Source organism: Drosophila albomicans, chromosome 4 (assembly GCF_009650485.2).
Source record: "Drosophila albomicans strain 15112-1751.03 chromosome 4, ASM965048v2, whole genome shotgun sequence".
In the NCBI taxonomy this organism is placed as follows: Eukaryota; Metazoa; Arthropoda; class Insecta; order Diptera; family Drosophilidae; genus Drosophila; species Drosophila albomicans.
The window spans coordinates 1,038,325-1,066,295 of NC_047630.2; the positions used below are offsets into that span (position 1 = coordinate 1,038,325).

Sequence of the window (27,971 nt, forward strand, 5' to 3'; positions counted from 1 at the left end):
TTAAATTTTATTATTTTATTTTAATTTTAATTTTTTATCAGGCAAATCGTCTTATAAGCAATACAACCCATATAAGCCTCCCAAAAGTTTACGCGCGCTGAAACATGTGGATTAGATTATGACTTTACACTGTATGTTGGTCAAAGCACTTGCCCCGACTTTAGATTGAGAATATCAAAAGATCTTCCAAAGGCAAGCTGTATTTTGACAATTGGTTTACATCAGTTAGTCTCTTGGTTGCATTGAAGGAAAATGACATATTTTCAACCGAAACTATCCGCAAAAATCGCATAAGCAATTGCAAACTTCTTACAGATACAGAATTTAAAAAACGTGGAAGAGGACCGTTTGATACAAAATATATTATGCGTCAAATGGTTTGATAATAAGTCGGTTTAACTACTATTTTAGTGTAAAGACTATCAACCAGTTGGGATGAGCAAACGGTGGAGTTCCAAAGAAAAAGTTTACATTTATGTTGTAAGGCCAGCTATGTGAGGCTTTTATGATACTTAAAGTATACCACAATATTATACCACGAAAATAATTTAAAAAAATAAACTAAATGATATTTTATGTATATTTATACAGTACTACTTTCAAAATATATCATTGAGTGGAAAATATACCAGATATTATTGTATGTACCAAAATTCGATTTTTGTTGGTCGTGATAAAAATTTAAAATACACTTGATATGACAACAAGGGTTGAAGAAACAAAATTATATCTCTACTTCTTATAGTCTCTGAGCTCCAGGTGTTAATACAAATTGACAGACAGATAGACATGGCTATATCATCTGATCATGAATATATGTAGTTCATAGGGTCGGAGATGGCCCCTTCATACCTTACATACATTTCCTGCCGGCACAAAGTTATAATACTTTTCTACCCTATGGGTAGCGGGTTTAAAAATTTGTTTTACTATGGTAAGTCGGGAACTTTTCAATTGGCCTGTTATTACTATACAGTGTTTTACTTCTCGTGTTTCTCTAATTTTAGAATATATTTAGTGCGTTTGTTCGCTACTGAACAATGTGTACCAAAAACGTATTGAATCCGTTCAAAAAAATTATTTTTCTTTTGCTTTGCACGGTTTCGGCGAAATTATTAACTCGATTAAACTTTGTTTTTTTTTTTTTACATACCCGAGAAGGGCTTTCCAATAGGGCTCTGCGCATTTACTTGATGTCGTTTCGGCCACTTGAATGTGCATACTAATGCCCCGTTTCCACTGCACCAAAAAACTCGGTTCTTCTCGATTTTTTACCGTTCAGTTCGAATGTTAATTTCGCCCCATGTAAAAACCCATAAGAAAAAAAACTTGGTTGCTCTACGTTCGCGAGCCACGTCGTACGACAAAGCACTTTTTGGGTAATCACGCTATATTTTATCAATGTGAGCTCACGACTCAACAAACAGCTGACAATTAAGTGCGCCAAAGCATGAATATAGAAATAAAAATATTTATTTTGCTTTTTAGAGCAAATCTCCAGCAATCTGGTGGAGTAGCATTTGTAGTAGTTGTTTGAATTGCAGCAGGCAATAGCAATGGCTATATTAAATTAGATCTTCCTACATTTTGTCCAAATATTTGTTAAGTTATTGAAATTTAAAAAAGGTATCCATTTTACAAATACGCGTACAGTTTTTTAAATTGTTATTTGAGCAGCTGGCATTTCAGAGCGGCCATATTAAGAAAATTACCGTTGCCCATATTTTTTGGTTCGTGGCCAACACGGGACTTGGGACGAACGTAAAAGATCTGAGTGGCAGTGGAAACGCGGCATAAAGGGATCAAACAAAGAAAAAAAATATCGTTATCATTCAGAGAGCTTAGTTGAAAATCTTGAGAATTATTGCCTCGGCACCGTGGCATATAGAGATCTGAATATTTAACATAACAGAGAAGTAATACCCGAACACAAGAAAAAAAAATACTGTCAGCAGTCATAGCATCCTAACGTCAAACTAAAGTTAAAAAAATGTCATAATCTGTCGTCATTAAGATGATATTTCTAAGTTTTGATTTTTGACCTTTGTTGATGTCATATGATGACAAGTGTGATTGATAGCGTTAGTGACAAAGTTAGTATACTGTGCGCAGTCACACTGATCTAGTTTTTCCTCTCTTGTTGGTCACTTTTAGTGCCTTTCCTTCACTTCTTATGTTTTTCTATTCTCTGTGCGCACTACAAGTATATTTCAAACTGAAAAATAAAACGTGACTTTAAAAGTTCAATTTTCTACAACTAAAAAGTGTTTCTACTTATTTCGACGCCACCCCGACGAACATTGGAAATTCGAGCCGGAGTCCTCTTCACCACACGACCCAAGCAACAGCAATTGGCACCCAAGATAAGTAATACACTTTTTTCATACATGACGCGTTCGCGCCATTTTTTTCTTGTACCTTATATATGTACATATATGTGACACAGCATATAAGCGTTCCACCTGCAATTTTCGTCATCTTTTCTACTTTGTGTATATTTTGCACAGTATATATATATATATACTAGTCGACCCGGCAAACTTTGTTCCGCCCTTATGACAATAAATAAGCAGATTGTTTTTTTGTATTATTTCTCTTCACCTCTTCTCTTCACCTAAGTACCTTGTGATAGACGACATTTTTTGTTTTGTTATCAGGCGCAAAAACAAACAACGCAGATGGTCTTTTGAACCGAGAACAATGCACGTATAATTGACCATGGGAAAAACATGAATGTTTTAGATTTACACCACAAACATTTAAGGATTGGCCTTGTGATTTGTTGATGGTCATGGCAAATGCAAGTCGTATCGGTCGGTTGGGATTATCGGGATCCTCGGAATAAGAACTTCCTCACCTTTGAATTTTCCTATCATTATCGTAGCGTAAATTACATTGTTCATAAATTTTTTAACCACCAAACGTTGCACAGTTTTGGTTGGTTTATGTTTCGAAGCATTACTACGGAGCCAACCTTTAGGCGCAAATTGTTAATTTTTTTGAGGCCCAAGTCAGTCAGAAAGGCAAATCGTGTGACTTGTGCTCAAAAGAGAATCACTCTGTCCGGTTCTATCCGCGTTTCCTTCAAAGGTCGGTAAATGATCGGATGACCTACATTAAACAGAAGAGCCTGTGTTTAAATTGTTTTGCAAGAGGTCACCAACTCCGAGAGTGTATGAGTGCGCACAATTGCTTCACATGCAAGGGGCGGCACAACACTCTTCTTCATCGGGGCGATATGCCCATAATGGTGCCTTTTCATCGTCAATTTCAGCTACATTTCCTAACATACAGTCCACTCCGAAACAATCGGCAACCAACGTGCAGAATTATTTTGCCATTAACGTTCAGAATATCCTTCTCGGCACGGCGGTCATCAATGTATGCCATTTGGGTACTACACATACCGCGCGTGCACTAATCAATTCAGGGTCCGAAGCGACTTTCATTTCTGAGCGTTTATTCCAACGCACAAAGTCCAATTGGATCTCACATTGCAGATCCTCAAATGGCGATTTTTTCGACCCGTCGCCAAACTGATTCTACTCCCGATGGAGGACTGCAAAACTGACCCCTCTTCGTCGGAAGGACTGACGGACGAATAACCTACTATTTCGTTTCTCTATTCCTCGTCTTGTGCTGTCCTGTGCCATGTGTCATTGACAATGTAAAAGAGGCTACTATAATAATCAATGTTTTGTTTCATTCCATGTAGTATGCCATCACATGCAGCCGCCGACCAGAGCCGCCCCGCTGGCACCAACTCCTTCCGGTGTCGCGTGTGCCATGGGATCTACCCACTACGGAAGTGTCTGCGCTTTCTCAGGCTGACAGCTGCCTGGCCCACCAACATTTCGGGCAATCGTACCGCAGAGCGGGAAGCTGCAGGGTGTGTCAGAAGGACCACCACACGCTCCTGCACTTCAAAGAGGCATACAGAGCTCGCCCCAGCCGTCAGCGACGACGCAACGAACAACTCGATCCGGCTCAGTCTCCGACTCCAGCACGGCCCCGCTCCTGCTCGCCTTCCCACCATCGGCAGGCCTCACCTCTGGCCGAATGGGCGTTTCCAACTTCGCTCACATCCTTCCTACAGGATAAGGCTGTGAGCATTCTCCCGACGGCCAACATCCTGATCGACACCGGATGTAAAACATTCGAGATGCGAGCGCTGATCGACCCGTGAACTGCGACCAGCCGTATCAGCCCATCTTTGGCGACGGCTTATACGCTATCCGTCACCCGCGTTGGTACGGAGGGCGTGTGCACGGCGATCATCCGCTCGCGGTCATCCGACTTCCGACCTGTCAATGGCGAGGACTTGGAGCAGTTCCGCAGCATCACGTTTGCCGACGAACGCTGATTCCAGCCATCGATGGTGTTCCTGGTGCTCGGCACTGATGTGTATCCTCACATCATTCAACATGGCATCCTGCCGAGCACCAACGGTTTGCCAATGGCCCAGAACTCCACATTGGGTTGGATTCTGTCCAGTTCATGTGAAAAATAAATCCGTTTGCAACTCTTTGCAAGGGGAGGAGGATGTTGATGCCAGATGATGGCAGGTGTGAACACTCAAAACAGCTGATTTAGTTTTTCCTCTCATGTTGGTCACTTTAAGTGCTGACTAATTTTTGCGGAAGATGACCTAGGATTACGCCGCTGTTCTCGATCTGTCAGCCTTGGAGGCCTACCAGAACGTGGCTTTGACTGAACTGTGCAGGTTTCATTAAATTTTTTTTTGACTTTTTAAATCATTGAATGCGTTTCAAAAACAAGTTCGACAATTTCCCGCAGAGATTTCCCCTTACGACGCAGTTTGAAGATCAGTTCCCTCCCTCGGGAGCAATTTAGGATGATTAGATCGAAATACCACCAGAATTCACCGAATAATTGGTTTAATCAATGCCAAAAATTTTTTAGTAATGTTTTATCAATAAATGGCTTTTTTTAAACTAATTTGTACGCAGACTTTTTCTGGTCCAACAACTGGTGTACTTTTTGTTTTTTGATTTTAATTAAATAAGTTGCTGATAGAAATAAATGAAGACTGGTTATATTTTTTCATAATAGATATGTCGTTGATTTAAAAAAAATTAAGGCAATATCTTCAGTACAACTATTTTTATTTAACATCAAAATTGGGCGTTAAGTCTGTACGCAGACTTTTTCTAGTTAGTATACATACAGTATGTCAAGAAACTCTTTACACACTGAAAAATAAACATATTTTTTGACTTTGCATGCAAAAATAACGCTTTTGGTTATTATTTTTCAATATTTTTTTAATGCAGATCTATTATTTAGCAAATTTCAAATTAGTATGTACAAAAATAAAAACAATACAACGAAAGGGAAAATTTTAAATCAACATAATATGAGTTTACACATTTTTGACACTGTCAAGAAAGTGTTTACACACTTTAGTTTTCGATTCTGTTTTGTTCTATTTTTCGAAAAAACTGTACTTTATTGTTATCTATGCTTATGCACTATTCGCTATTTTTGCATTCCTTTTCATTCAATTGCGAAATTTTGTTACGCACTTGTCAAAAAGCTGATTTTTAAATTATTTAACATGACTGGAGCTAGATTGACTTATGAAGTTACCCAATTAACTTATTATAGTCACCAAAATGGAAAATCTGTAGCTTATCTAGTGGAGCTACTTGGGGTATCGCGAAAAATAATTTATAATGCTCCAAATCGAGCCGAAAATGAAGAAAAACAGGAAGCAAAGTGTGGAAATGGTCGAAAAATGGATATTGACGAGTGGGCAGACCGCCTTAAAATGGGCATGGTTCGTCAAAACCCCCAAATTTTGATCAGAACCCACACCAAGGAGTTGGAAGAAGGGTGTGACATGGTCAATTCACATGAAACCGTCCGGCAACTAATTCTGTGGAACAAATACTATTTTCTCAATTTTACTGTCAGAATGATGTTGCGCTGGTGTAAGGCTGTTAACGGCTTGTGCCATACTCTAGTTGGTCCATCATTGTAGTATAGCATTTTTTTTGGTTTGGACATAGAATACGACGTCATCCCAATAGTTGTCCGGCGTGATTCTCATGTTAAAAGCCAAAATTTAAGCGTTTTCAACATTTATTTTCGAAAGCAGCGGCCTCTTACGCGCAACCGTTTCAACGGTTGAAGAGTATTTGTTCCGCAGAATTAGTTGACGGACGATTTCATGTGAATTGACCATGTCACACCCTTCTTCCAACTCCTTGGCAAGGGATCTGATCAAAATTTGGGGGTTTTGACGAACCTTGCCCATTTTAAGGCGGTATGCTCGCTCGTCAATATCCATTTTTCGACCATTTCCACACTTTGCTTCCCGTTTTTCTTCATTTTCGGCTCGATTTGGAGCATTATAAATTATTTTTCACGATACCCCAAGTAGCTCCACTAGCTAAGCTACAGATTTTCCAATTTGGTGACTATAATAAGTCAATTGGGTAACTTCATAAGTCAATCTAGCTCCAGTCATGTTAAATAATTTAAAAATCAGCTTTTTGACAAGTGCGTAGCAAAATTTCGCAATTGAATGAACAGGAATGCAAAAATAGCGAATAGTGCAGAAGCATAAATAACAATAAAGTACACTTTTTTCGAAAAATAGGACAAAACAGAATCGAAAACTAAAGTGTGTAAACACTTTCTTGACAGTGTCAAAAATGTGTAAACTCATATTTTGTTGATTTAAAATGTTCCCTTTCGTTGTATTGTTTTTATTTTTGTACATACTAATTTGAAATTTGCTAAATAATAGATCTGCATTAAAAAAATATTGAAAAATAATAACTATAGTCGTTATTTTTGCATGCAAAGTAAAAAAATATGTGTTTTTTTCAGTGTGTAAAGAGTTTCTTGACATACTGTACATACATATGAAAGTGATCTCATATTTACCCTATGATCCCATCAATTTTGATAATACAATAAACTATTACACATAATAAAAATCTTATTTGTATTGCTATTTACCTGCTTTTGATGATGCTTTGCATTGCCATTTGGTTTCTCGACGCATCCATTATCCATAGATTCGCTATGTTTAATCAATTTGGTATTTCTCAAAGACTCTGTTTTCGCGTATCCCTGAACAGTTTTTTGTTGCTCCTCACCAAGTGTCATGGTTTTACAATTGTTTCCTGTAAATTATCAAACTCTCATTAACTCAATAGTTGTTCCCGCCTTATATGTATATGCATATATGTATATATAAAGCTACATGTACATGCTTATTCATATGTAAAATGTCCATAAGCACAAATGAATGTTGCTACACATAAACACATATGTACATACATACATATGTATGCCATGAAAGAATTTAATTTTTACACATGTATGCACGTCCATAAACAATGTTAACATTGAGTTAGTATGATTGTATGATATGCTTTGATGTTGCCAAACACAGAATACACATTAAAAAACATTTACATTCATCTAAATACATTTGTATTCTTCACAGCTATTCCTTTATGACGTCATTCCCCACCTACCTTACGAATTTATGCGTATAAGTGCAATTGTGAGGAACTTGTTCAATGGTGTGAATTAATTGTTCAACTGAACGAGTGTGTAAAGTCGACACTGTAGTCAATTATTATATTTACGTAAATGTAGAAACATATATTTAGCGTTAAATATCGATAAAAAAAAAAAAGATAAATCGGATGTTTTCGACTTCTTTCAGTAATTAACCCTATTTTCATTTTCTGTTTTTACCGGGCTTTCTCAATTTTCTTTTTCAATATATTTGAAATGTTTTATTTGGCTAATGTCAAATCTATAACAAAAACAACCGTCTTTTACACATTCGTGATCTGCGTAAAAATATCGGACGCATACATTAAAATATTGAATACTAATTTTCGATGTACGTCCAGATAGATCCACAACTTTAGCGTCCCATATCGATAAAAAATATCGGATAAAAAAACTTTTTAAATTAAAAAAGTTTAAATGCAAAACAATAGAAAACTAAATTATCTTTCTGTTAAAACATGTTCGTCAAATTGCATGCAGTATTTATGCACTAAAATCATGAATTGGGGTAGAAACATTTTTGCCAAAATCTCGGCTTTGACGAGTTGTCGGCCAAAACGGTTTTTGAGTTCATTTTGCAGATGCATCAAATAACTGGAACCAGCGTGGAACCAGTCAGGCCAGAGCCGACTCAAATCGGAAATTTTTAGTGTTAAATAACACCCTTTGAACTTTGGTGGGACTTTATATACTTGCAGAAAACAACTAAATGAAAAAACTATAACTATAATTTAATATTACAGTTTAAAAATATATTTAACTATATATTGATTTATTGTAATATATAAATATTCAAAAATTTTTATTCCTATTTAAATCGTAATTTTGCAGTTTACTTGACCACTGTTACGGGAAAACACTATGTTAACACTATCATTAAATTATTCTTCATATTTGCAGAACTTGTCAACTATGTATGTCGCGCTATTTTATTCTATTCGAACCAAATAGACAAATATTTTGCTTCATGTTTTATTCAAATTGTTAACGATCTATAATTGGTAATCGTTTTAAATAATTATTAATCTATATTAGAGCATAATTGAAGAGCTGCAACTCTTCTTCATTTACAATTCTTCTTCATTCATACATAATATGTATGTATTACACATATTAGTTTTGGAAATATTTGTCTATAATTGTAAAATAAATATATAAAATATTTATATATATATATATATATATACATATATAATGAATTCTCGTAATCCTCGTAAAAAATATATATGTATATATATATATATTTTACAGGATTACGAGGATTCATTATCCGAGTCTTCCACCGGACTTTCGCCGAAACGTTTTTTGGCGCGTGGCATGATGATTGAATTTCACAACCAGACAGACTCTACAACTCATGTCGATCCCTTTTCAATACCTTCTCACCCTCCAATACACACGCAAAGTGTGGTGAGTTATGACGAACACTATCTGTCTCACTCATGTCCACAGCCAAACTACGTTGACATAATTCTATCAATTCTGTCATATATCTCGCACGAAAGAATGGACAAACAGTATAGGTGGCAAACAGAGTTGCCACCTATACCCCTCAATGTTACTATGTTGTTTATTCCAGTGCCGGATAATCTCAGTGATTGCAGTCTCTTTGATGAGTGAGCACTCGGCTCCGCAGTCAAAGTAAAGTTGGAACGACTCACCAAACTGCAGCAACATTCCTAAGGGCTCAAGTACGGTGCATATGTTCACATCTTTGATGGTATTACTCTTGATCGGCGGACGCTCCTGACGATCCGGGCACACAGTAGATACATGTCCGGCTTTTCCACATTTATAACAGATCACGGATGATCGATCATTTGCTCCAATATATCCAGATTGTTGATTACGGGGCTGCTGACGCTGAGTTGTCTCTTTTTAAAGCGACATTCCGCCTTCTTGTGTCCGGGTTTGCTACAGTTATGACACGTGATGTGAGACATAGCCCCATCTTTCTATATGTCGTGAGAGCTTTCGCTTATCAGCCATTTTAATTAAATATTTACTTTCCTTCATTCTAAGTTTTTTAGTTTTAGGTCCAATGATGTCTACGTTTGTTAGTTGGTCGGGTGAAGAGTAAGAAAGTTGAAGCTGCTTCATGACGGAAACAGAGCATTGCTCCATTTTCCGGATAAAGCGGCCCAATGTTAACCCCTATTTATTGTTCGATTTAATAATTCTATGCTTAACTACTTTAAAAAACGACTCAATTGTCCCATTGCTTGGTCTTTTGCCAGATGAATCAATAAATATTCCAATAACATTAGTCCAGAAGGGAACATATACAATATACTTTTTTAAAATATTGTTGTTGTCGTTGTCAATCGAATAGGCGTAACCTAAGCAATTTCTAAAAAATGTTCTTAATTCAATGTTGTGCAAGCCAACTATCATCAATATTACGGCACATAATTTTGCAATAGTGACTTGTATTCAAAATTCAACACAAACATTAGGAAAAATTTAACTTCTATTATATACATAATTAAAACAAATTTCATTATTATTTACAATGTCAAGATATTAAACTCTTTTAAAATGGCCCCAATAATACCAAAACTAACATCAGTTATTAACTCGCACAAAAATCTTCCAATGTCATACGATGTATATATGATTTGAAAGTATTGCATGAGCTACGGGGAATACAATATGGAGCTTAGGGATATTAATGAATACAAAAATATTCTTCTCTTTACAAAGTGCAAAGGCTGCACTACATTTCCTGCGGCATCCATATGTAAAGTGCCTTGTTTTATATGGCTCAATAACATTAATATGTTCTTTGTCCCATAAAAAGACTTCAAGTTTGGTTGATAAGTACTGAATAAAATGAGAATGCCCTTTAGAAATTATACCGAAAGCATCGACAAAAGGATCCTTATTGAAATGAAATGTGCAGTTGTTTCCTGATATTAAATTTCTATAAAAAGGCAGTTTCTCATTTGTCATCTGGCCATTACCACCTAAAGCTCGAGTCATATTTAACTTGTTAATTTTTTTAACTCTATATTCAAACGCAGTTCAGTTTTTTATGGAGGCTCCATAAATCTGTTCCATAAATCTGTTCACAGCCCTGTACTGTGTTTGTTTTTTTAAATACCTAGTATGTGTTACTTTAAGACTACTTGTTAGTACTTTACCCACCCCATACGCTACAAAATGTAATTTATTAATTCTTAGCTTTTTAAAGTATAAAACACACGCATTATTATGAGAGCTGTAAGCTTCTCTAATCATGTGCTCTATACTTTTTGAAGCAGAGAACTTGTTAGTTAATAAAGAATATATATTTTGAAAATCAAAAACCTTAAATTCACAATGTCAGTAGAATATATACTTGTGGATAATTTTATATTTGAACTTAATTTATAGCCTCCCTATATATAAATTCAAATTAGCAGGCATGCTCCGGTTTTCACTTTTCGTTTTCGTTTTCGTTTTGGGACCAAAACCGAGATTTTCGTTTTTAGGTGCTCCGGTTTTCACACGTTTTTGGTCATCGTTTTGCTATCGGAACGTTTCATTTTTTACTGCTAAAACAGCTGACTTGTGTTTTGGTTAAAAGTAAACAATGCGAAAAAATGTCTTTTGTATGTCCAATTTCGTGCGTGGATTGAACTCACATAAGGATTTTTTTATCCTGCATATAAATAATTATGCTTCCCCTGAATGAAATATATTTGCCTTTTGTCTTTTTTGCAAAGATTTGATACTTTATTTAAAAAAATCAGTTGAACGGCAATCAGCTGTTTCCCACAAAAAATGGGGATGCCACCTTTTTAATGCATTTCATTCCGGTTATTCCAACAATTTTTTTATAAAATTTTAGCACATAACTACTTAAATTAAATTAATTAATTTTTAAAAAACATATTTTACCCAACTTCAACAAATTTATCGCATCCGTTTGATAATACAAGTATTTTTAACTTGCTTTTTCATTCTATTAACAGTATGGCAGCTTAGGCGATAACTCATGGTGTCGGACTTATCGGTCACTCACCAAAACGAAAATTGTTGTTGCGGACGGCAAAATTTGATATCCAAATTTGAGGTGGGGTCAGAATTTACTCGTTTTAAAAATAATTACAAGCCTAATTGATCTGCTGGCGGTCTTAAAAGAACGACAATAAACCAATGAGTCAACAACTTTTTTTCCTTTTGCAAATAAGATCCGATTTAATATAGAAAAAGGCATTTACTTTTCATTTCGGCAAGACAAATTTTTTCGTTTTGGAATTCGAAAAAATCTTGTGAAAGTGAAAACGGGAGCACCAATTTTGTCGTTTTCGTTTCAAAACGAAAACGAAAACCGAAAGTGAAAACCGGAGCATGCCTGTATGTTCATTTTTTTCCATTAACATAAATCAAAAAATTAAAAAGATAAAAAATAACTTTTTAATAGAAATTTTTAAATTTCAGCTATTTTTAAAAATAATCTAAATAAACTTGTGTCTTGTTTTCCCCATAAATTGTTTCTTAAGCATCTGGATACTGTGTAGTTGAATACGGGCACTCTTGACATATGTAAATGCTATCACTTAATTATTATAGCGTTTGTTTTTAACTGTGTAATTGATACTATTGGTCACAAGCGTTACGACACCGAAAAGCGAACTGCAAAACACCTACATTTATTTCATGGCAAATATGAAGTGCATAACACATCCGAGTTTTTTGGTACGATGGAAACGAGACATAATTATTATATCGAACAAGAACTATAGTGTGAACTGCCCTAAAAACCCGTACATGAGCAATCATCGCCGCTGGAATCATCGCAGAAGACATACATCTCTACTAAAAGTTGATTGTGAAAAAGCGTGTTGCACGTGTTGCGCGTGTGTTGTTTGCAAGACTGAAATAAGGAAATTTAGAGAATATGGGTTTCGGACGTCCTCAAGGAGGTGGCGGAAGAGGTATTTTTTGCTGTGGATGATATTGATTGACTACTTATAAATGTTTCAATCCCATCCAGGTTTTCGTGGCGGTGGATCCCGAGGAGGCGGAGGTGGATTTAATTCTCGAGGTGGATTCAAAAGAGGTGGACCACGTGGAGGTGGAGGTGGAGGCGGCGGACGTGGTGCCTTTGATCAAGGACCTCCCGAGCGCGTTATACCACTGGGCAATTTTAGTTATGTGTGTCAAAACGACTTAGTTTGCAAGGTGGAGATTGAAGACGTTCCATATTTTAATGCGCCCATATTTCTTGAAAACAAAGAACAGATTGGAAAAATTGATGAAATCTTTGGGACTGTTAGAGATTACTCTGTATCTATCAAACTGTCGGATAATGTATACGCAAACAGCTTCGCTCCAAGTCAAACTTTGTTTATTGACCCAGGAAAACTTTTGCCAATTGCAAGATTTCTACCAAAACCACCACAGCCCAAAGGAGCGAAGAAAAGAGCTGGTGGAAGTGGCGTAGGAGGTGGCTTTCGAGGTCGCGGAACTGGAATGGGTATGCTAATCGTGATTAAAAAGTTTAATGAACAAAATTGTAATATATTTATTTATTTATTTAAAGGTAACCGAGGAGGTGCTCGTGGCGGTGGTGGTGGATTTAGAGGTTCAAGTCGTGGTGGAAACGGTGGTGGATTCAGTAGGGGTCGCGGAGGTGGTGGAGGACGCGGAGGTGGGGGAGGACGCGGACGTTGGTAATTTTATACCTTATTTAAGTCTAAGAAAATAAAGATTAATTTTCATGAAATTGTAAATGTTTATTTCAATCTTTTTATATAATCGTTTTTTGTGCACTCATTTAAATTCGCCACTATTGGTGAAATTTATTTTATAATTTAAATATGAGAAATAATTTATAGGCCCTTTATTTTGGTAATATTTAAATTAGCGTTAAGTTTGTAATCAATATGGTTGGTAGCCATGACTATATTGTCAAGCGATGAGTTGAAATTTCCTTTGTCTTTGATAATTCCATCTGCACTTCTGCTGTGCATAGTGTTCTTAATACTATAATTTTTATTGTAGCCAAATAATCTCGTATACGCTCTTTCTGGCCAAGGTTTAATATCTTCCTGTCGATTCATCTCAGCCGGATGTAGCAATTGCTAGTGAAGATGATAAAAATGGGAAATACAAGTATAAAAGTCAAGCAAACAAAATAAATTTAAATATTTGCTGCATACTGTGAAACTAGTATCTCCCTCGGTGAAGTCAACACTATTCCGAATGATCTCCGAATGGGGGTGATAAAAGTACTGAGGATATTGGCTCTGGGTTTGTGAATATCTTTGTGTGTTGCCAACCACTTCGCCATTGTGATTGTGGTGTCCAATATTGTTGTTTGTGGGGCTAATGTAATTATGCGTTCCACTATCAAATATATCTTCAACAATATTCAATGTACTGAACTCGCTTGGATAGATGTAAAAAGTTGCAATTAATGTGACGTAAACTAACAAGTGAAAGAGTATACATGTCCAAATCAGATTGATCTGAAATTTAAATACAATTGTGTATATTCATAAGTATGCAGTTATTATATTTCAATAGAACTTTAAATATAAGAGCGTATTTCTGGGTTCGCCCGAAATTACATAAATTACCTTTTTCTTCCGATCATATATTGAAAAAGTGGTAAATGGAACTAATGATATTGTTAAAAATGCTCCGCAAGCGACACCAGCTAGCAAACCAGCGAAATTTAATTGATATGGCAGTGTGCCAATGCCGAATAGTACCGTACATAAAAGTATAAACTTTATCAATGCCACATACGGCTTGTGCAGATGCTTCCAGTGCATTAATATCAGTAGGGAAATCAGGGCTGAGACTACGCCGCAGAGTGAAGCAGATGGTCCCACCTGAAGATTAACAATAATAGATAAAACATACTTATATGTAGATATATGTCCATATATGTATATGTAATATTACGAGTCCAAAGTTATTTTTAAATTAAATAAATATCTTGAATATAAAATTTCTTTCAATTTGGGAAATTTAGAAAGATGTATTTCATACTTCATATTTGGACTGTTGAATGTTTGTTAATTTAATGAGAATTTTTGTTTAAAATGATTGTCATGTTATAGCTTCTATAAAATGAGCGGTCACGAACGAAATCGGTTATGATACTTACTTCAGGACGATGTGGAGCGAGCACTGCACTTGTGAGATTGCCCACTAACCCAGATGTTATGTATACGATAGCTGTTCGCATTGTTCCAATTAAACGCTCCAAATCGGCGAGAAACAAATGCTGGACTATCAGAGTAATTGCCAGATGCAGGATACCGGCATGCATGCATAGCGAAGTGAGTAGTCTATAAAACTGATCTGGAATTTCTACTGAGAAGAACGGAAACATGCCACAAACGTTGTTCAAGCAAGATATCTGCCGAGTACAAAAAATGGATACATTTATTGAATATATGTGTATTTAGGGATTCAAGGTATTTTTGATGTTTACTTGCGAGCAAAGTGATGCTTCTTCATGAAAGTAACCACTGACGAAATCACAATATTCTCGTGTCGTTATGCGACATTCCCCATAAAGACCAGTACAGCAGGGATGTCCAATTACTTCACAAACCATATGCTCGGCAGTATGATCTTTGTAGCGATAGCGTTGCGAAAATGAATTGGTTTTTCGGCATATAGGCCATTTGGTAATATCATCGGGCCACTCGTATGGTGCAATCGACGCAGGCGCGTCACAATATTTGGGATCTAAGCCGCACACTGATCCTGATATACGACCGCCAGGACCGGATTCGCCGGGTGACCATTTTTTCCAAGTCGATATGGATTTCTGTAAAAATGTGAATATTAGATTAGTTAAATTTTGTTCTAATTTCAAATTATTCTTATTTAGTTGTTTACATTGAACTACAGTTTTTGAGTGTCTACAGTTCAAGTTAAATAAATCAATTGTTTAAATAATGAATTATCTAAATTCATTTTGAGCACAATCAATTTTAAAATAAATCAATAAACAGAAAATTTGGCTTGTTTTGTTGTTATTAATAACTGGATTGCACAGCCACTTGATTGAGCATACTACTGTCAGCAAAAAGTAAGGTGAATTTGTTTGTAAAATGAAAAATCTTTATTTATTCTTCTAAATCAATATCATGCCCTTCAAAGTAATCCCCTCCCGATAAAATACACCTATGCACGCTTTTCTTCCTATCCTCGAAACATGCCAAATAGTACCTTTTCGGTATAGCCATCAGTGCTTTCTTCGATTTAGCTTTTATCTCCTCAATCGACTCGAAACGCGTTCCCCGAAGTGGTCTCGTGAGTTTTTGGAATAGCCAGAAGTCACACGGAGCCAAATCAGGCGAATATGGTGGTTGCGGAACGATATGCATAAAATTTTTGGCGAAATGGTCACGAAAAACGTGTACAGAAATTGGTCGTTTTTGGTACCAAACGAGATTTGATGTTTCGTAGGTCCAAATTCTCCTTCAAAATGGTTTTCACAGATCTTTCTGATATTCCGATCATATCAGTAAGGTCTCTAGCAGTCAACCTCCACTTCATTGACATGTTGTTCATCTGCTCGAAGTCATCAACACGTTCTCGACCCTCTTTGAAGTCTTTGTACCACTTATAAACATTTTTTTTGTGACATGGTAGAATCACCAAAGGTCTTCCGCAACATCCTCAACGTTTCCGCAGCCGAAATTTCATTCGGCAAACAAAATTTGATGGCACTTCTCATTCAGACATTGTAAAAAATCGAAAAATGCACTCTTGGTCGTTTGGAAAACACAAGCTTAAATATATGTATTTCTGGTAATGACATTCATATGAAATTTGGCCCAGATGTAATCAACAGTCCTGCCAACTCAAGAAAAAAAGAACTAGGCCGAATTGTTAGGCCCGCGAAGTTTAAATTGAAAATTCACCTTACTTTTTGCCCACAGTAGTATGTATGTATAAAGAAATCACTCGCAATGATATACATATGTGCAAAAGTGAATCAAAACATAAACTTGTTGAATTCGATGTGAATTTCGATGACACATCGAAATGAGTCTCAAATACATAACTTACTGCTGGATACAGGCCGCGTATGGAACAATCGGCCTGTGAGCTCTGAACGCATCCAGAATCATCGTTTCGTATGCAACACGCGGTTTCACGCTCCTGTCGCTTAGTTTTAGTAAGAACGTCCATGATTTTCATATCTCGGCGCATACAAGCTGCAAACTTTGCTCCCATATGAACCAAATCATTGCTGCGCGGACCTATCCAGAAATTGCGGGGTTCAACGTGTTGTACGGTTTGAAGACTTAGACTGGTCACTAAAACCTGGCCAGTCTTTTGTTCGGTTCCAAACCCAATCGGTGCAATGCCATAGCACACGATGGACAGGAATAGTACAACAATTTGAACAGTGTTAATCCAGTATGTAAAAAACGGTCGATGATCGGTGCGATCATCCAAATCATTGACAGAAAAATATTTAATTCGTCGCATTGGCGGACGCCGGGAATTTTCCAAAACACCATCCAGTAACTGTGCACTGATTCTAGTAGCCCGATTAGTCGACGGTGCAATAAAATTGGAGGCACGAATCGGATGTGGCTGATTCTGCACCGAGTTACTTATATTTATTTGATTCGTTTGAGTGATATGTGCATCATGGGACGAACCTATAAAATGCACATCATTATTGGCCGTATTTAGTGCAGAGGTTCGCCAACCATTGTGATGACGCTCAGTCATATAGACACCAACGCTAGCATCTATGCCTAATCCCAAAGGCACAGTTTTATTTGCTGTTTTCTTCCGATCCATATCTGCACCGATGGTTTCATCATTGTTAGTGTTCGCCACTAATGTTGCTTCACTTGGATTATCAAAGAATAACTCATCTTCAATGATTGTAGCTATCATACTGGTGCAATCATTCACATCAATATCCATTTGATGATGCCGTTCAGCTTGTTCACTATGATCTACATCTCGATCTGACCGACCATGCACGTGAATTGGGGCAAAACTACGTGACCATTGAGGTCGTTTATTACTACTTGTACAGCCCCTATTACTAATCTTGTTTGTTAGCCTAGTGTTAAAGATGTTGATAACATAACTAATGCCAGTTATTAACATATGCACAACCGTTGCCTTACGCTCGATATAGTCTGTAGCATCGTAATCGTGATTAGCATTTAATTTATCGTGCCAACGACAGGCACCATAAAGCGTAATATCGTTGTATTGAGCATCGCGAGCTGGCAAAATATCCGGTGGTTTGGCATAACCATCGGCAACATTGCGTTGATTGCCTCGACATCCCATTCCAGCAGTACCACTTGCATCACGATTATCATTTGAATTGGTTCCATTATACTCTAGCTCTTGGTTGGTCTTTAATAAACCAAAACGCCTTATTGCTAATCGTTGTTGCCGTCCGTACCAGAGCATGAAGTCGGCCGCTTCAGAACTGCTCTCTACGCCAAAAAAACGAGCGATTTCGCGTCGCATATAAATGCTAATACGTTTCTTGCAGGAATAATGATAGGTTTGTTGTTGCGATTGCTGCTGCTGTAATGAGGGCTGCTGTTGCTGTTGTGAAGGCTGCGCTAAAACTTGGAACTGTTGTTGTTGCTGATGTTGCATTTGATTTCGTGGCGAGCCTACAATGAGTTGGGATGGTGCCATTGTTGAAGACGCATACATTTGATGAGAGTGCGTTTGACGTTGCAATGTGGGTAACTTGTTCGTATTGTCAGCATGTTTTGTTTGCTGATTAGGAAAAGTGGCGTCGGTCATTTTCGTATTTGTCAACTCTTGTTCATGATGCTTAATTTTCGATAAATCATTGATAGGTGCCATTTTAATCGGGACAAGTGGCATGGCCACTGGAACTGGACTAATCGGCCCAGTAGTTTGCGTCGTTTGATGCACTCCTGTTGTTCGGCGAGCCGTATTACAGTGTAAACAGGTTGTGGTGTTATCCTGATTTTGACCTTGACTAATTGTTTGCTGTATAACGATGACAGAGTCGCCTTCATCTGACTTAGCACGCAGCTTGTTGCACGACGAAACGCTTTTTGTGGTAACCATTGGGGAACAGATGTTAGGTGGTGGTGTGGGTACTGGTGCTGTTGCTGTTGCTGTAATGGATACAGCAGATATGCCCGATGATGATGCTGGCGATGGTGATGGGCATGGGCAATTTGGGGAAGGTGATGACAGATTGCTATTATTAGTTCCATTGTATGTTTGCGCACTCTTCGAGTGCGCTATTGATTCCTCAATAGGATGGTGACAACACTTTGTGGCTCGATAATTATGAGGCAATGGCAATGGCATATTCAAATAATGCGTCGAGATTGGAAATGAAGTTGAAGTTCCTGCTGCTGACGATGACGACGCCACTGATGTCGATGACGATAAAGGCAAATCTGTATACAGCTCACTGGCCAAAGGAGGGGTTGGTACATAGCGCTTAACCGGAGTGTGCACCGTTGAGCCCAAATAACTGCTGTATGCTTCACTACATTGTACTTTCGCAGACGGCAGAAAATAACGAGTTTTAGATGGTGCTGGTGCTGTTGATGATTCCATTCTATTGGCCTTTGGATCTCGATAACGATCTAAGCGATATTTCGAGTTAGGTGACATAAGGCGCTGGTTCGATTGCTGCCCTTGATGTAGATTATATTTATTTTGTCTGTTATTATCGCCAATCGCTAATGCAAGAGTGCATGGTTGAGACTTGGCGTTGCCTGAATTACTATTGCATAGTGATGTTGAGTTTGACGATGGTAACGGATAGATATGACTGTGATGACCATGCTGATGATGAAACTGATTTAAATTCAGTTGTTGCATTTGCTGATTAGCTTTATTGCTCTGCGATTGAATCTGGGTATAGTTCGATGTCAGGCAATCACTACTTGGAGCTGGCGATGGTGGCGGTAGACAGCCCGCTATTAATGTATCACCAAACTTTTCGAAGGGCGGCGGTATAGTTAGTCTGGCTGTCTGTGGCAAAAATATATCATTGGGATGTGGACTGAAGCGTCCAGTTGATGGCAGCTTGGTGGTAGCTCCATCATTATCGTCAACTGCCGCTTGCGATTTGAGGGACAACTGCGTTTGATAATTCAGCTTCTTTCTTTGCCCCCCACTACTAGCAGTATTTAAACTAATCACATTGCCTTCATTGCTATTAAAACTTCTGCGTTGATTCCCGGCGAAACCATTTGATGATTCACTGTCAATGGAGTTCATTTAAAAAGCTGAGACGGTGGTCTTTTAATTTCTAATATTCATCTGAAATGCAAAACGTCACGTTTCATTAATGACTGCTTTTATAAACAAATGTAATGTTAATTTCAATATCGATGCAATAATAAGTTTTGTCAAAAAAGAATTCCATTTCTATTTTTTATAGATCGCAACCAAATTTTCAGGAATCATAACTACTATAGTAATTATTGTATATACTAAAATTCGCAACTCTAGCTTTAAAATTACGCTTGTTTAATTTGCGAGGGCGGAAGTGGGCGTGGCAAAAATTTGAAACAAACTTGATCTGCGTACAAACATAACAAATGCTGTCGAAACAAATGCTGTCATACGGACAGACACACAGACGGACATGGCTAGATCGTCTCGGCTGTTGACGCTGATCAAGAATATATATACTTTATAGGGTCGGAGATGCCTTCTACCCTATGGGTAGCGGGTATAAAAAACAAAATATCAATCGGGATTTGAGCTCGCGCACCACAATATGTTGGGCTTGCAAACTATCAGCAGCGCCAACGCAGTCCTTTCGCAGATGTCGTTTAACTGCAAAAAATCTAAGACCCGAGCAATTGTTGTTGCTTTTTTCTTCAAGACTTTCGTCGCGGCAAAACAAAATTGACGTGCGCTAGCTAATTGTTTGCGAGGCAACTGCACGTTGCAAAACTTCACTTGCATACACATACCATATTGGTATTACCAATATAGGCGAGCATGTATATACGTAGACGCATACATACATACGAAAGCACAGCGCACAGTGGGCGATTTGGTCCCGCTAGCGGCATTTAATTAAAAACTTCTAAACTAAAATAGATATCTTCAGTCGGTTTTTTTTCACTGATCAGAAAAAAATCATAGAATTTTTTAAGTTAAACAATTTTTTTTTTAATTTTTTTTTTAATTTAAAAAAAATTTTTGTTTTATTTTTATTTTATTTGAACTTCAATTAACATATTTCATATATAAACTTTATCTAAAAAATGATGGGATGATGGAAAAAAATGGGATGACTTCTGAGTGCAATACTAAAAAAAGATCCCTTTTTGGTACTAACACTGTGTCTAAAAAGTACCATAGTTTCAAGGCTAGCAGATAATAGCAGTTGATATTACACATTTTTGGACGCCACTGATTCACACTTTCGGCTAATAAAGGAGTTAGACTGGACTTAGTTGAACAAATTAAGTTCTACTCCACGAAAGACAGGTGTACGCTAATCCGGGCTAGTTGTTAATACACTGAATTACCACTACGTTTTATGAGCTACACATTTATAGACCGGTCACAAACATTGATTTTTTTGAAAATACATACCTTGAATATTATAAAAAACCAAACTTCTAACAAATTCACCAAAAATTATAAATTTCCGAGGAACTCAAATTCCATGCGCGCAAAGAGAAAAAATTGTGTAAAGCTCTTTGCGAAATCATATGGTGTGTTTGACCGATCACAGCTAATGATCAGCTGATCGTAGAGCTTTCAAAAAGCTTTTAAAAATCTAATCAAAGCATCTGCTATCGATATGTGAAAAAATATTAACGGATTTTTAAATTTGAAAATTTGAATTAAATGCCGCTAGCGGGACCAAATCGCCCACTGTGCAGCGCATCGAAATATGCTCATGCTCATCGTTCCGCATTCGATCTGTGACTGAACTGAGTGTGTGACGTACGTTTCCGTACGCCAAATCATCGGAATGAAATCGATTAAAAAGGTGGCATCCATTTTCTATGTGGGAAACAGCTGACTGTCGTTTCACTGTTTTTTTTTAAGTAAGTTGCAAATCATTATTTCCAAAAAAGACAAAAGGCAAATATATTTCTCTCAGGGGAAGCAAAAATCATCTATGCAGGGTAAAATTATCCTTATTCGAGTTCTATCCACTCAGGAAAGGCATTTTTCGCGTTGTTTACTTTTGACCAAAACACAAGTCAGCTGTTTCAGCAGTAAGAAGTGAAACGTTCTGATAGCAAAACGATGACCAAAAACTTGTGAAAACCGGAGCACCTAAAAACGGAAATCTCAATTTTGGTCCCAAAACGAAAACGAAAAGTGTATACCGGAGCATGTCTGACATTCTCTGCTAACGCCTAACATAGTTAAAGTCAATATTTTCCTCTTTTTTTTTGTAAAATTTGCTGTTAACTTATTCATATTAATTACAAGATTTAGCCACTTAAAAAGAGTTAATAAAAAAATCAACATTACCATTTGTCTCATTACTGAATTTAATGAAATCTAAAATGCTAAATTTGTATATCCGCTAACCGTAGGGTAGAAGGGTATTATAACTTTTTGCCTGCAGGAAATGTATGTAACAGGTAGAAGGAGGTACATATCTCCGACCCTATGAAGTATATATATTTTTGATCAGCGTCAACGGCCGAGACGATCTAGCCATGTCCGTATGAAACACTGGATCTCAAAGACTATAAGAGATATAGCTATAATTGATATAAATCGAATAACAAGCGTAATTTAAAAGCTAGAGTCGCGAATTTTCGTGTATCCATTAATAATTGAGTTTCCTGATTTGGTTGCGATCAGATAAAAATTGTCAAAGTTATTAAAGAAATAAATAACTTCTAGGGGTCTTAGTAGCTTTGGCTGGCAATCTGATATATTTCGCACTCTATAGTATATCTTGAATGTAGTACCATATCATTATACCAAATATACACTTTGGCATATCATTTTAGTATTTTTATGCTATATTGTTTTGGTACATTTTGAGAACATTACCGCAATATTTTGGTTTTATTCGAAATGAGTAGCGGGTATCTCACACGAGTACACTCGACTGTAGCTTTCTTACTTGTTTAAAGGAGGCATCTCTTGATCAGCGTCAACAACCGAGACGATATAGCCATGGCCGTCTGTTTATCTATCCGTCCGTATGAACACCTAGATCTCAAAGATGGTAAGGTCTCTGTATAGAAATATCCTTTTTTTCGACAGCCCACTTTTGCCCTCGCAAATCGACCAAAATCAAATAAGAAGCGTAGTTTTGAAGCTAGAGTTGCGAATTTGGGTACAGAAAATAATAACTATAGATTTTATGATTTGTGATCGACAGTGATCGGATAAAAATTATAAAAGTTGTGAAAGAATCGGCAAAAAATCAGATAATAATTGTAAGTTATTTAAGAACAACTTTTGTGTGGCCAAAAACGCTTACTGGAATCGGATATTAGTTTCTATGAATATAGTATATTTTATACTTTGTGGTTTATTTTAAATGCAGTATACCAAATATAGCATTTGTGTATTTTGGTATTTTGTGGTATATTTTCGGCATATTTGTAGAATATGGTTTTATTACAAATGGATAGCGGGTATCTCACAGTCGATCACACTAAGTTGAAGCTTTCTTCCTTGTTTTTGTTTTTTTAAGTGTATTTTAGTGGTTTAGTTATCTATCCAAAAAAGATAGCAGTGATTATAATTTTACCAACTATGATACAATTGTAGAAATCAGGCAGGACAAGAGAAGAAACGTTAGTGTGGAACCATTGCTCTATTTTCTTAGAGCACAAATATTGTGATTATGACCACTAAAATGCACTTCCAAGCTAAAAAAAAATATATAAAATATAAATATGTATGTTTACTACTGATTATTCGATGCGCATACAATTGACCTGTTTACGTATTTCTCAAAAATAAAATGATATGTTTTTATTGTCTCAGGTATGAGAAACCCTGATGTATCATTGTAAAATTGTAAATAAAGTTAATTTTTTATAGTTGTAGCGCACTTTAGTTTTACAAAAGTGGTTTTCGATTATTCGATGGAGTCAATGTAAATATGTACATACAGATGTACATATGTATGTAAATGAATTACATCCATTTGGCATTTTAATAGATTTTATAAACTCGAAAAGATTGTTCGATTTTTTTGTTGTTTGAGATTTCGTCGCACTAAGTCTTACGATTGTTATGGTACTCTTGCTAATTTGTTAATATACACACATGTTTGTTACTTTATGCTGAAATTATTTGTTTACTCATTCGAGTAACACAAGTATGTCACAATTTTCCAAACTATTTTAATTGTGCACATCTTTTTGAAGTTTGACTTAACGCCTGTAACTGACTAGTTATAAACAATTGTATGTATGTATACGAATGTGTGTGTACTTTTAATGGAGCCTTTGTAAATAAATTGTGAATATGTTTTTCTCTTTGCCTTATCGGATTTTTTAGAAATAAATACTAAACATTTTTTTGTAGTACCAGCACTAATATTAAACAGATACATTAAATTTATATTATTACCCGATTTAACTCAACTTTTAACTCGAGTGATTTAGTTTGCTTTTAGTGTTGGTGCAAATGAGATTTGCAGGAAAAATTCTCTACTACATATGTATATATGTATACGTGCAAGTGTAAAATGTACATTACCTTACATACATATAAGTACATATCTAACGCGCATGCTCACACTTGTGACGTCGTTCCAAGAAATTTAACCATAAAAGTAGTTATTCTTTTTAAAGAAAACATCAAAGGCTTAAGCAATGTTGGGAAAACACACATCATGAAGGCGACACACCACGAAGGAAATTTTCGTATAAATATACAATCCGGCTCAAAAAAAATATAATAAGTAAACAAAAAAGCTGCAGTCGAGTGTGCTCGACTGTGATATACCCGCTACTTATTTTGAATAAATCCAAAATATTCTCAAAATATGTCAAAATAATAGAACACAAAATTCTAAGAATATACCAAATGGTATTGTCGGGAGCAGCAGACAGCGAATGTTAATGCAATGCTGTGACGGCGACTGCTAGCAGCGCTGCTTCTGCCGGCAGCACTGCTTCTGCCGGCAGCACTGCTTCTGCCGGCAGCACTGCATGCTCTCTGACACTGTTCGCGATCGCTTGCATTTCGATCGGCTAATTGCTTACGCACTTGAATTGTTACTCGTCTAGAATCTTGGTGCAGAGTAAATATGTTATATCTCAATTGCAATAAATGTAAGTTTATGAGCTTCTGTAGGGGTTCTTCCCACGTAAATAACTATGTTTTGTATGATACTTCTTTAGAGCGAATTGAAGTTGTGAATGACTTGGAGGTTCTGCTTGATGCAAAGCAAAAATTTGATAAACATATTCTGTCTGCTGTAAATAGGGCCATGGGTGTTCTGGGATTTATAAAACACTGGTCGAAAGAGTTCAACGATCCCTTCATTACCAAAACTTTGTACGTCTCACTGGTTCGTCCTATCCTTGAGTACGGATCTCTTGTCTGGAATCCCCAATATAGGGTTTTATCAAGATAGGATTGAGTCGGTGCAGAAACAATTCTTGTTATTTGCTCTTCGTAGTTTAAATTGGAATCCTAATATTAGATAATTACCTTATCGCAGTAGACTTTTATTACTAAACCTTTCTTCTCTAATTAATAGGGAAATAGAATCTTTGGAGCTGTTAAGTCAAATTAGTTTTGCATTTCCGGTCAGGATCACTTGGAATTTTCTTCATCTTCTCATTTCACGTAGAACTACTAACTTTGCTTGCCATAATCCCTTCCGTAGTTTGCTCTAGTAAATCTATTCCTCTGCTTAAAACCTTATTATTAGCACATTTATCGAGTATTTTATTGTTATTTATCTTATACATATATCCTAACATATTTTTAATTTAATTTAATTAGCTGTCCAGCGTCTTTTAATATTTATTCGCGGTTTTCGATTATTGCATGCTGTTCACAAATTTATTTTGTTTTGTCCGCGCGTCAACAAACCAGTGCTTGGTATCGCTGGGCCACTTGTTGGTGCTGCCGTTAGTACGTCAACGTCCTGCGTTTGATTCATCTAAATTAGCAGTACGTTTAGAGCTATTGGAACGTGCTCAAACTTCATTTGACTTAGACTTAGAATGCGCTAGAGGAGATCCATTATAATGAAATCGGGAGTGAAACGCGAGAAAATTTCGATGAGCGTTTCCTTGCAGTGAAATCCCGTATTAGAGCCCATTTTGACAGTCGTGAGCATCAATTGATTCGGTCATCTACATTGCGGCGCGATGAGACCATAGATACTTCGTCACATGGCCTCGGGACTAGTGCTAATAGACGTCGTCTTCCCGAGCTCAAACTTCCTACGTTCGGTGGAGGTTACACGGAATACGCAAGTTTTTGGTCAATGTTCGAGTCTGTCATTGACAAGAATAATGACTTAATGACATTCATTGTTGCATTTCGAGACATCGCAACGAGCTTCGTCAGCTGACTCGTCTGCCGCTCTGTAGCCTCAAGCTTCTACCTATCTTGCTGCCCAATGTCTTCGGTACTGTTGTTGTTTTGCTCATGAGTCGTGCTGGGTCGTTCATTCCTTGTCGTGCTCTGCTTGATTCTGGTTCCCAAATTCATATGTGCATAGTCAGGCAACCACACGAGCTGGCCAGGCGAAACTCACCAGAACCCGTATTATGACTCTCAACACTTTCGCCACCGTCTCTGACAGACTAGTCCAGTTCAAGACTCGGACCAGAGTACCTGCAGCCGAGGATAACAACGTACATACTTGTGAAATCCGTCGGGATCGGTTGTAAGCTCTCTGGGACAATGTCGAGGCCGCTTATGCCACGTGCGCTGATGCACTGCATCGACTCGGCGACAATGAAGGTATAGAGGCCATGGAGGCTAAGTACGATCACTGTTATTCAGTGTACGAGCGATATCTCGCCCGTGTGAAGGGGCAAATTACCTAAGTATCCGGGTCAGTCAGGAGTGACGCATCCGGGCTTCCTATGTATTCCGGTAGCTGCCGGCTCCCTCCAGTTAACTTTGAAGTTTTCCATGGGGATTACTTGCATTGGCCAACTTTTGGTGATCTTTTCACTGCCATCTATGTCAACAATCCGAGGTTGAAACCTGTTGAAAAACTTTTCCACCTGAATTCCCCGACTGCAGATGAGGTCAACGAAATCATTGCCAAGATTTCGCTCACAAACGACGGTTTCGCGTCGGTTTGGAGTGCTCTCCGTGAGCGCTTTGAGAACAAACGCTTGCTTGACCGCTCTCGAGCACTCTGATATTTCCGTCTTCACTCTATTCGCAGATTCCCCCAAGGCAGGACTTGAGCACGTTCCTTAAAGAGAGTTATCGGTCACTCGAGGCTATTGAGGACGTGAAGCCGATTTCCAACTCGCAGAACTCAACTGCTGTACCATCTCGTCCACAGTTCCACAAAATTCAAAGCGAGTTACGTCTTTTGAGGCCCGGGTCACTCAGAATGGCAAATCGTGTGACTTGTGCTCAAAAGAGAATCACCCTATTTGGGTTTGTCAGCGATTTCTCCAAATGTCGGTCAACGATCGGATGACCTACATAAAACCTTTGCTTGAGCTGTTCCGCAAGAGGTCACCAACTCCGAGAGTGTACTAGTGCTCACCATTGCTTCACATGCAAGGAGCGGCACACGACTCTGCGTCTTTGGGGCGATAATACCCACAATTGTGCCTCTTCTTCATCCACTTCAGCGACACATTCCAATATACAGTCCACTCCGAGCCAATCGGCATCAAATGTGCAAAATTACCTTGCCATTAACGCTCAGAACATCCTTCTCGGCACGCCATTTATCAATGTATGCCATCGAGGTTCTTTATACACCGCACGTGCATTAATCGACTCGGGGTCCGAAGCGACTTTCATTTCTGAACGTTTACTCTATCGCATAAAGTTACTTTTCCAGTCCGTGCAGTCCCAAGTATCGGGGAATCACGCAATTGCATGTGTCGCATGGTTTCCTAAAGGATCTACTTCCGTCAGTCATCCTGAGCGGTTCCCGTCCAAACATTTGTGACTCACTCTTTGGACACCTTGGAAACCGGCCCCGCTTCCCAGAATGTGCTGACAACTGTCTCTGCGTTTTCGACGAGAGTCGCCATTCAAGCAGACGATCAATTCCTCTACAACGAGGGTCGGTTGTCCAGAATCGATTCTCTAAAGGAGCAGTACAATGCCGTTCTACAGGAGTACATGGACCTGGGTTACATGACAATTGTCTCACCGCAGGCGGTGGTCACGACTAATAATTTCTATCTGCCTCATCATGCCGTTCTTAAACCAGATGGCATTACAACGAAGGTGCGGGTCGTTTTCAATGCTTCCTATCCATCCTCAAATAACATAAGTCTGAATGATAT

General features: G+C 37.6%; 3 protein-coding genes across 6 annotated transcripts in view; 1 reads left to right on the plus strand and 2 right to left on the minus strand.

Moving 5' to 3' along the window:
- The window catches only part of LOC117573246 (ankyrin-3), a 34,048-nt gene extending 26,432 nt beyond the window's left edge, over window positions 1-7,616 (minus strand). Inside the window, exons 1-2 of one of the 2 annotated variants that reach the window (XM_034256305.2) lie at window positions 7,515-7,616; window positions 6,991-7,157 (exon numbers count right to left, since the gene is read on the minus strand). In XM_034256305.2, coding sequence (XP_034112196.1) covers window positions 6,991-7,140 — 150 coding nt within the window. In that variant the 5' untranslated portion in view covers window positions 7,141-7,157; window positions 7,515-7,616. Of the gene's footprint in view, window positions 1-6,990; window positions 7,158-7,452 lie in introns of both variants that reach the window. The other variant, XM_034256306.2, reaches the window with a different exon arrangement.
- Window positions 7,617-12,323: 4,707 nt separating this feature from the next.
- LOC117573216 (probable H/ACA ribonucleoprotein complex subunit 1) lies at window positions 12,324-13,273 on the plus strand. The gene is made up of 3 exons (XM_034256232.2): window positions 12,324-12,482; window positions 12,542-13,024; window positions 13,091-13,273. Exons 1-3 carry the CDS (start codon window positions 12,446-12,448, stop codon window positions 13,222-13,224), a joined length of 654 nt encoding a protein of 217 aa, XP_034112123.1. The 5' UTR covers window positions 12,324-12,445; the 3' UTR covers window positions 13,225-13,273.
- On the minus strand, window positions 12,922-24,193 carry LOC117573215 (inactive rhomboid protein 1). Of its 3 annotated transcripts, none has more exons than XM_034256231.2 (7): window positions 24,103-24,193; window positions 16,588-19,824; window positions 14,996-15,337; window positions 14,666-14,920; window positions 14,130-14,387; window positions 13,710-14,018; window positions 12,922-13,631 (listed from the first exon to the last, which is right to left on the minus strand). In XM_034256231.2, the coding sequence occupies exons 2-7, from the start codon at window positions 19,780-19,782 to the stop codon at window positions 13,380-13,382; spliced, it is 4,611 nt and encodes a 1,536-aa protein (XP_034112122.1). In that variant the 5' UTR covers window positions 19,783-19,824; window positions 24,103-24,193; the 3' UTR covers window positions 12,922-13,379. The 3 variants fall into 3 exon arrangements, with proteins under 3 accessions (XP_034112122.1, XP_034112121.1, XP_051862225.1); XM_034256230.2 differs by having other exon boundaries at window positions 24,088-24,179; XM_052006265.1 differs by lacking the exons at window positions 12,922-13,631; window positions 13,710-14,018; window positions 14,130-14,387 and having other exon boundaries at window positions 14,413-14,920; window positions 24,088-24,180.
- Window positions 24,194-27,971: the final 3,778 nt, after the last annotated feature.